The 9,443-nt window shown below is 43.0% G+C and overlaps 1 protein-coding gene across 2 annotated transcripts in view; it reads left to right on the top strand.

Moving 5' to 3' along the window:
• RAB3C (RAB3C, member RAS oncogene family) overlaps positions 1-7,177 on the top strand; it is a 164,728-nt gene extending 157,551 nt beyond the window's left edge. For both annotated transcript variants that reach the window (XM_042447373.1, XM_042447375.1), the window contains exon 5: positions 5,064-7,177. In XM_042447373.1, the coding sequence (XP_042303307.1) occupies positions 5,064-5,251 (188 nt within the window). In that variant the 3' untranslated portion in view covers positions 5,252-7,177. The remainder of the gene's footprint in view (positions 1-5,063) is intronic.
• Positions 7,178-9,443: the final 2,266 nt, after the last annotated feature.

Here is a 9,443-nt window from a genome sequence, read left to right as displayed (position 1 = left end):
GCCCAAGCTGTTTCCAGAGAAACTATGGGGATGGGTTTTGCAGGACAGCATCCCCTCTTCATGTCTCCCAAGACAGCCAGGGAGAATCCCTTCAGAGAGCCCAGAGATCAATGGGAGAGGCTTCTGGCAAAGCAAATTTGGGGTGCCCAAGCTGTTTCCAGAGAAACTATGGGGATGGGTTTTGCAGGACAGCATCCCCTCTTCATGTCTCCCAAGATAGCCAGGGAGAATCCCTTCAGAGAGCCCAAAGATCAATGGGAGAGGCTTCTGGCAAAGCAAATTTGGGGAGCCCAAGCTGTATCCAGAGAAACTATGGGGATGGGTTTTGCAGGACAGCATCCTCTCTTGATGTCTCCCAAGACAGCCAGGGAGAATCCCTTCAGAGAGCCCAGAGATCAATGAAGGAGGCTGCTGGAAAAGCAGGGAGGGAGCACTCTTCCCAAAGATTCTCTTTCCAGGGTTGGAGGAGAAGGCAGATTCCGTTTGAGAAAGAGAGATGGAAAGGCTCTATTCCCCCCCCCCAATTGATCAGAGCCCTTCCCTGCCTGGGCGAGATTAGATGCCTCGTCGCAAGGAGGCTTCCCTTCCCTGCCTGGGCGAGATCAGAGCCCAAGCGGGCAGGGAATGCCTCTTCGAGAGGAGGCTTCCCTTCCTGCCTTTCCTCCATTAGAAATGGGCTCTCCCCACACAGAGGGGAGGTTGCAGTCCACCGGGGAAAGCCTTGTAGTCCTTTGGCAGATGCAGGCGCTTGAGCAGCTGGGACTTCAGGCGCTTAAAGTGCTGAAGAGATTAAGCGCCTGTAAACCATTAAAATAAAAAATAAAAAAAATCCTTATCTCTTATTGAAAGACCACAGTGGACAAAGGGGTGAGGGAAGCAAAAATGGCGACAGCCACGACAGATGGGGACGGAAAGGGCGACTCCCCCCCAAGCCAGCCCATCGCGCTCTGCTCCTCCCATCCAGCTAACCCGATTTCAAAGGCTGTCGTTCCTATTTAAATGCTCCGATTCCTATCCCGATTCAAGGAAAAAATGTAGGTTCGACCCTTCTATTTTTTTAACCCGCGTTAAATGACGATAACACAAATCAAATAATAAACCGTTTTACGATTTGATTTTAGGTGGGAACGATTGCGGGTTACTCTAGAACTGTTCTAGAGTTAATTCGGTTTCCAATAGGAACGCCTCACCATGGATTCGATTTGAATCCCGGCGTATCAACCAGTGGGCACCACCGCAATGACAGCTTCCCCTTTTTTCTTTCTCCCTTCTAGTTTCCCATCCCTGGCAGCGAAATTCAATGTCAGAGCCCCATCCTCCTGTCCTTCCGTTACCTTCTCTTAGGTTGCATCCACACTGGGGAGATAATCCAGTTTAACTCCTGTTTAACTGTCCTGGCTCAGTGCTATGGAATTCTGGGAGTTCTCTCCTTCCCTTTGTAGCAGTTGCCTTCTCTTATCATGATTGGGGCAAATCCAGGGAGGGATAGAGGTCAGAGCATCTCCCCCCCCCCTTCATCCGAGAATGAGAAGGAGGAGGAGGAGAGGAAAGAGCCGAAGGAGGAATGCAAAAAAGGGGAATCTGACAGGAGGCAAAAAGGGGGTGACTGACGGGGTCAGTTCAGGGCAGGTCAGAGGGCCAGAGCAAGGCAAGGCTCTGGTCTCCAGTAGGGACCTTTCCCCCTTTTTTTTATTATTATTATTTTTCTCTGTCAATGCACATATTTTTTGCAATGGGTAGATCTATATTTAGATAGATGTGGTTAGCTGCTTGTTCACTTTCCTTTCCATTTCATGGCTTCCTTGCTGAAAGGAGCCCTTTGCAAGCAGAGTACTCTGCCAAAAAACTTTTTTCCTTTGGAATGAATTGCTGCAATGCAATCCGAAGGAATGTTGCAATCTGAATGTTAAAAATGTTTCTCTGTCCAATTTGGCATATTGTCAAATTGATACAGTTTTTCCTACTGTCTCTAAGGAAATTGGGGGGGGGGCGAGGGAAAGAAAAAATGCATCCTTTTCTGTGCATTCTGAGGTGAGGAATAATAATAATAATAATAATAATCATAATAATATAATAATTAATTATTATTATATTATTATATTTATTATATTATTATTATTATTATTATTTGTGTATGAGGCATTCTGGGGTGGCAAGGGAGTGGGATACAGGATACAGAGATGGCACTAACTTGCATTTTGGGATTGAACATGAGGCCAAGGGCAGATCATAACCTGCACTGACCCAAATGACCACAACACAAACACACACACCCACCACAGATTTTTAATCTGATGACAGAATCTGCGCATTCTGGTGTCTGGCTCTAAAGGAGGGGGAAGCAGACTTCCAATGCCCAATGAGTGCTGCAAACGTCACCTCCTGGAACTTAAGAGCCATTATTATTATTATTATTATTATTATTATTAGTGTTATATGCCTGCTCTGCATTTCCCTTTTATTCCCAATTGATTCCATGGGTCTACTTTAGTTGGAACTGACAGGTCACTCTCTCTCAGCCTCAGTGATCTGTCAGCAGGAGGAAAGGGGTCAGTTCAGATCAGGCCAAAGGCAGGGCCTGAACGGAGCTCCCATCAGGCACCATCCCCCCCCTTTGTGTTTGTGTGTGTGTGTATGTATGAGTGAGTGTGTGTGTGTGTGTGTGTGTGTGAAATAGATGAGAATGACAGGAGGATAGATGTAGATATAGATGTGGCTGAAATATGTGTGTGTGAGAGAAAGAGAGAGGCAGGGAGGGAGAAAGCGCTCGCTGGCCAGCTCCTCTGCTGAAGTTGCAGTGGGGGAGGAGAGGGAAGGAGAGAGAGAGAGCCCCAATGGAGCCATGATCGCTCCCCAGCCCCGGCGGTTGCCCTGAAAGCGGAAGCTAATGGGGCAAATTGCGGCAGGGCATCATGGGAGATTTGCAACCCGGGGTCTTTGCAATGGTGTTCAGGAGAACAAGCAAATTTGGATTCCACACCAGACCAATTCGCAGTGAGATCATACAGAGCCCCAATGCAAATCGCGTCAATCCCCTTATTTAGTGAACTTGCCAAAACGCGCCAAAATGAAGAGCCAGTTTGGAAGTCCCGCGGAACCTCGCAGATGGGGCTCCCATTGAAATCAACCAGGTAGGGAAATATATTCTGAATAACACGTCAGTGCGAATTGCCCAATCCGCAGAAGCCCCAGATCTCAGCTGCAGAAACCCTGATAAACGCTTCTGTTTCACATTCTCCTGCATTCAGGGATTTTAAAAAATGTATATAAAATAAAACTTTTCATTCTGAATATGTGATTTACAGATTTGAGTAGATCCTTGAAATGATCTGACATTTTCACCAATCTGCACTACCCACATTCACTATTATATGTACAGTGTAATATATTACAGCTGCAACATATATGCCAAAGATGAGAAGCGTTGAAAATAAAAAGAGAGAGCAAAGAGATAGATGTACTCCATTGAGATGAAGTGATGATGTGCCACACATTATGGTGGCCATGAATTCATTACTCAAGTCTTTCCTGTGATGAACATATTGCAGTTTGGCACTGAGTGAACATTTAAAAAAAAAAACACCAAACAACAAGTGACAGAAATTAGGGGTGTTTGAGGGTTTTGTTTGGCTCACATTTAAAATAAAATGGACCTCATCACACCTCCTAGAAGAAGCTCAGAATATAGTTCAGTCCCTGTGCTTCTGTGCACTTCAGGTTTAAGTATAAGTTGGAGTGGAACAGTACAGCCCATAGGGTGCACCCAAACCTTGATTTTATGCCCCTGGAAATCTAGGAATATTTGGTATCTATGGCCTGGCCCAGACGGGCATGATAGGGCACTCTTGTCACATGTGAGTGGCTGTGCTTTTAGACGCCCCTCGCACATGACTAGGGCATCAAAATGGTGGCGCCCTGTACAGGTGGGCGCCACCATCATTACGTGATGGACACAGTGCCATTGTGACATTGTGTGTGCGCCATTGGTGCACTGCAACTTCATCATGGTGCCGCAAGAAGAACCCGCTTCTGCTGCAGCTTCCCCATGGACCAAAGCTCAGCGCTGGGAGACCGTCCTTTTTGGACAGTCCGTCCTGCACCTATATCAAGCAGAGTGCAGCGAAGCCAGTGCAATATGAGTTTGTGGTAAAAGCAGGAGAAAATACTCAAAATGCTCTTGGGAGGTAGACATGAAAAACTTGCAGGAAATTAATCTTGAGGTAGGAAGGGAGATAGACAAATAAAAATTGTCAAATATAGGAGCCCTGAAACCTGATTTTCAGACGTGACATTTGGCTAGTGTCCATGATGAGGCAAGAATCTCATAGATGTCCCTTTCTAGACGAGGAAGACAAAGGACTAACTAATTTTGGGGGAGAAGAGACAAGTGACCTCTGCAAGCAGAAAGGAAGCAAAAAAGATTGAGTACATATATCAAAGAAAGAAATAGGGAGGGGAAAGAAAAGGACAGCCATGCTTTCTAGAATACCCTCTCTTACTGATTACTCTATACAAGCATTGAAGCAAAGAGGCTTCCAACAGAACCCCCTGCCTGTGTTAAAAAATGTGGATTTGTGGCAAATAAAACAAAACAAAAACAGAGGCCAAAATGGCCCAAAGCTGACCACAAGTGTGTCAGTTTGGGTCATTCACCAGAACCATATCTTCCAAGCCCCTGCCCAAAAGAAGAAAGACCAAAATGGTGCCAGAATGGTTCACAGAACTAATGTGCCACTGCTTTTGATGTGCTCAAATGTGACATAGAATCATAGCATTGGAAGAGACCACAAGGGCCATCCAGTCCAACCCCCTGCCATGTAGGAATACACTGTCAATATGATGATATAGCCTGTGTTCCCTCTCCTGCACAGTTGCCCATCTGTTAAGGCATAAGTCCTAAATGCATTTTCTGTACCAAACCCATTTGCTTTCTTGTTTGTGTTGGTTCTTTCCTCTACCTTTTCACTCATTCCAGGATGGAATTAGATGGTCATTAAAGAAGAAAAAGACTGTTTAACCACTGTTTATGTGTGTGCCCCCCCCCCCCTCCACTGTTTTATTAGGTTTTGAATTCTTTGAAACAAGTGCCAAGGACAACATCAATGTGAAGCAGACGTTTGAGCGACTTGTGGATATCATCTGCGACAAAATGTCAGAAAGTCTGGAGACAGATCCTGCCATTGCTGTTGGTAAACAGAACACAAGACTAAAAGATACCCCTCCTCCACAGCAACCTAACTGTGGCTGTTAATAGAATCATTGTCGACAGAGGCAGCTCCAGTGTGTTCTTTTGCCAATAGAGTATTTACATAGGGTCTATATGCCTTTATTTATAATGTCTTACTGGTTCCTTTGGGGGAAATATGTCTTCTTTAACGTCCACTGCTGGTACAGTACGTGCATAGAGTTATTTTGTGGAACAGATCACTAAAGCAGAAGGAAAGGACTCTCCAGTTAATTCAGCATTTGGCCTCTGCACGTAGGTGGCTGGTTTGTCTCTTCTCTTACATTTCCTTTTTCTTCCACATATATCCATTATCACTTCAGCTGGTGCTGCATTCTCAGGCCCAAATTTTGTTTGGGTTTTATTTAATTTTTCCCCCATCTGTGCTCAGTTAATGCTATTTACTCTTCTTGGGTGTTTGTTGATACAGCAGTCTAGAGGAAAAATTCTCATTATTTGGCACTCCAAATCAGGGCTAATATTTCAGGAAGCTAGCGATGCAAGTTCAGGTGACTTGTCAACGATTGTGCTCCCTAGAGAATCTCCATGGTGCAAGGTGACTGCATCCCTAAACTACAGAAGGGGTTTTTAGATTTTCCAGATCACAAACCACCTCCCTTTCAAACATCCATCATTGTGAATGATGTTTTAGGTTTGGAATCAAGACATAAAGTTGTCTAGCTTTCAACCCATGATGCCCTTGCAAAATCTGACTAACTCATTTTGTCCCAGGATTTTGGGTCACCTTTACTGGAATTTTGCTTATTTTGAAGGGTTTTCATTCATTGTTTAGATTGTGCTCATGTAAAGATATACTTCGGTTTAGAACAAAGGAAAAATTGTAGTTGTTCTATTTTTGATGTATCATTTGATGTATAATACCCCAAATCTGCACTTCTTAGGCAGCCAGATATCAGATTTATTCTTCTATTTCCCAGGATACCACTATGCACCACAGAGAATATAACTGCTTGCACCGTAAAAAGCAAAGAAAAATGAAAACTATCACTACTACGCATACGCTTATTTTCTTCTGAACACAGATGTGGGTGTCAGAATTTTGTTACTGGAATCATTAGAGACTTGATAGAAGGAAATATATCCTTCTCTGATCTTGACAAGTTAGAAGCCAGATTTTAGTGAAAAAACATTACAGATAAATAGAAAAAAATACTATAAAACCACAAGAACTGTATAAAGGAAAAAAATTATACAAACATGTTCTCAGTTTTATATGATTGGGAGCTCTGGTCGTAAAAATAATATTGCTCATGCTCTCGCCATTGGAAACTACAAGCAGTAAATATAGTGATAATACTTATTTTTTAAATTTACTTTCAATCAAAAATCACTTGCACCATGATTCTAAGCATATTCCCTGTGCTGGGCCCACCAAAGCTAATTTGATGCTCGAGGCAGGCAATGATAGCACCATTCTCACCCAAGTCAGAGCACAATACACATAAAGCAGCTGTTATTTTGACTGTGAAGCAGAAAATCCCACAAGCACCTCTCCCACTTGGACAGCAAAAATGAGTGATAAATTGGATAACTAAGTTCTTACCTTTCCAGGACACCCAAAATTTGTTCTCTGAGGCCCTTTGTCACTTCATTTAATGCTAAGGCTGAGCCTACTGCTATGACCCACAGCTTCTTATTGTACCCATGGAGCTATACCCCTACAAGGGTTCCCCCATTCTTTTGTATTAATTAAGAATGCTCTAGGATAATGAACAGTAGTGGTTTCCTTTGCATGGTAGACATTCCTTCTGTCCAAGTAAAAGGTGCACACTTTACATGCATGGAACTGTGTGGATGCAAAGGAGTTTTGTAGCGCTTTGTCTCTGAGTTCCCTGAGGCTAGTTCACATGTGTAGGTTCAATATTTCTTAACAAGGGCCTGTTACAGACAGCCAAAATAAAGCTGCTTCGAGTCACTTTGGAGGTATGGTATTTCAATGATACATGCGTCCTAAGAGTCCAAAGGCCGCACCAAAGCCACGCTCCAGTCCTAAGGACTGGAGTGCAGCTTTGGTGAAGCTTCCAGACTCTTAGGATTCATGCATCATTGAAATACCATACCTCCAAAGTGACTCGAAGCAGCTTTATTTTGGCTGTCTGTAACAGGCCTAAGATCCAACACAAGTGTTGCATCAAAAAATGTGGACACATTTAAAATTATTCCTAATAGAAAAAAATTATCTCTTATAACACACTGTTGACTCAGATATAACAAAGAGATTGAAGAGTTCTGTGGCATCTTAAAAACCTGGCAAGTTTTATTTGACATTTGCTCTTTTGGACTTCATCCTATTTAATCACATGCATAGAGATGGCAGATGCATATAACCACACTGGGAGCAAGACAAAAGAGAAATGAATTAATCTATAGATGAATTGCCCTTGTAACTCCATGAAATACATTTAACGATGAGGGATTAAAGACTCTCTTATGTAAGACTTCCTGTTATTAATGATTGTTGAGTTTCAGCTGCCCTGTAGCTGAGTACAGAACTGCCTATCTCATTGGGTGGCTCAAACATCCCACGCATTGTGCATCAGTCTCGATTGCCCTTGAGAAAGTGTGGCTTCCCTTTTTGGCTGCCAGATACACTGCTCTATATTTCATTCATTCAGGCCCACCAAGGGAAATTTCTTGGATGCCACCTACCCTGTAGATTAAAACCAAACACCCCCTCTAAATTTGATGAACATCTGCCCAGCCTTTGATGCATGATGCGGTAGACTATTGGCTATTGATGGCATCCTTTCATCTGTTAATACGGTCCAAGTTGGCAGCCATCACTACATTTTGTGACAGTGTTTTCCACAGTTTAATAATGCACTGTGTAAAGAAATACTATCTTTTATTTATCCTGAATCTCTCCCAATTCAGTGTCACTGGATGATCCCCCTGGGGTCTAACATTATGAGAAACAAAATGTTTCTCCCTAGCTACTCTCTTTACACCATGCCTAACTTTATCTACTTCTCTCATGTCTCTCCTTACTTGTTTTTTCTACGTTTATAGTCCAAATACTAGCAATTTCTCCAGTCCCTTCATCATTGTGGTTGCTTTTTTCTGCATCCTTTCCCATTCTACAATATCTTGTTTTACATGAGGTGGCCAGAACTATACATTGTTGTTCTGTCCCTTCAAATTGTTTCTGACTTATGGCAACTCTAAGGTGAACCTATCACAGGATTTTCTTGGCAATTTTCTTCAGAAGGGGTTTGCCATTGCCCTCATCTGAAGCTGAGAGAGTGTGACTTGCAAGGTCACCCAGTCAGTTTTCATGCCTAAGCTATAATTCGAATCCTGGTTTCCAGAGTCATGGCCCAAGGCTCAAAACCACTATGCCACACTGGCTCTTGAACTAGTAACCTATAAATGGTCATATCATGGATTTGTATAAGGATAGTATGTTATTGGTAGTTTCATTTTTAGTTCCCTTTGTAATTATGCCTAACATGGAAGCTGCCTTTTGTAACCACAGCCACATGTGTGGATGATATTTCCATTGAGCTGTCCTTTTCTGGGCCAGTCAGTGTCACTTTAGATTCTAAGTTGGGATTTTTGTTCCAGCGTGTATCTTACACTTGCTTACACTGATTCCCATTTGCTGTCTTATCACTAATTTTCCCAGTTTGGTGAGATCCTTCTGAACATTGTCACAATCTGTTTTTGATGTAACAACCCTGAATTATTTAGTATCATCAGTGAATTGGGCCATAGCATATTGACAGTGCTTGGAAAAGTTACATCTTCGGACTGTATCTCTCAGAATCTTCCAGTTCTTTCTTGTAGTCTGTGTGCTTTAAAAGGTGCATACCTCTCTTGCTTTCTGGTTCCAAGGTAGGTGCAATCCAGAGACACTTAGGCATGCTGAAATCCTGTTCAAAGCAATGAGAATGGAGAATTCAACATTGTTCCTTAATTGCTCCTGCATTAACTTTCACTAGGTTGCACTCTAGAAACTAAATTCAGTTGCTGGTCCCAACTAAAACAGCCACGTTGAATGCTGAATGGCAGGTCAGATCTCCATTGATTCAGTGAATGTTTTTTAGTTGCCATTAGCTACGGTATTTAAGCCTAGGTATAAATGTAATCTTATCCCCAATTTAAAAGGCTGTGCCAAACTGAAGTGTTGTTTTGGCTATTGACAGCAAAGGCGCGTTACAGACTGCCTAAAAGTGGCGGTCTGCCGGCGCTGCCGGTT

This window comes from Sceloporus undulatus, chromosome 2, assembly GCF_019175285.1.
Source record: "Sceloporus undulatus isolate JIND9_A2432 ecotype Alabama chromosome 2, SceUnd_v1.1, whole genome shotgun sequence".
Classification (NCBI taxonomy): domain Eukaryota; kingdom Metazoa; phylum Chordata; class Lepidosauria; order Squamata; family Phrynosomatidae; genus Sceloporus; species Sceloporus undulatus.
The sequence above is the reverse complement of the archived record's forward strand: the minus strand, read 5'-3'. Positions and strand labels throughout refer to the sequence as shown.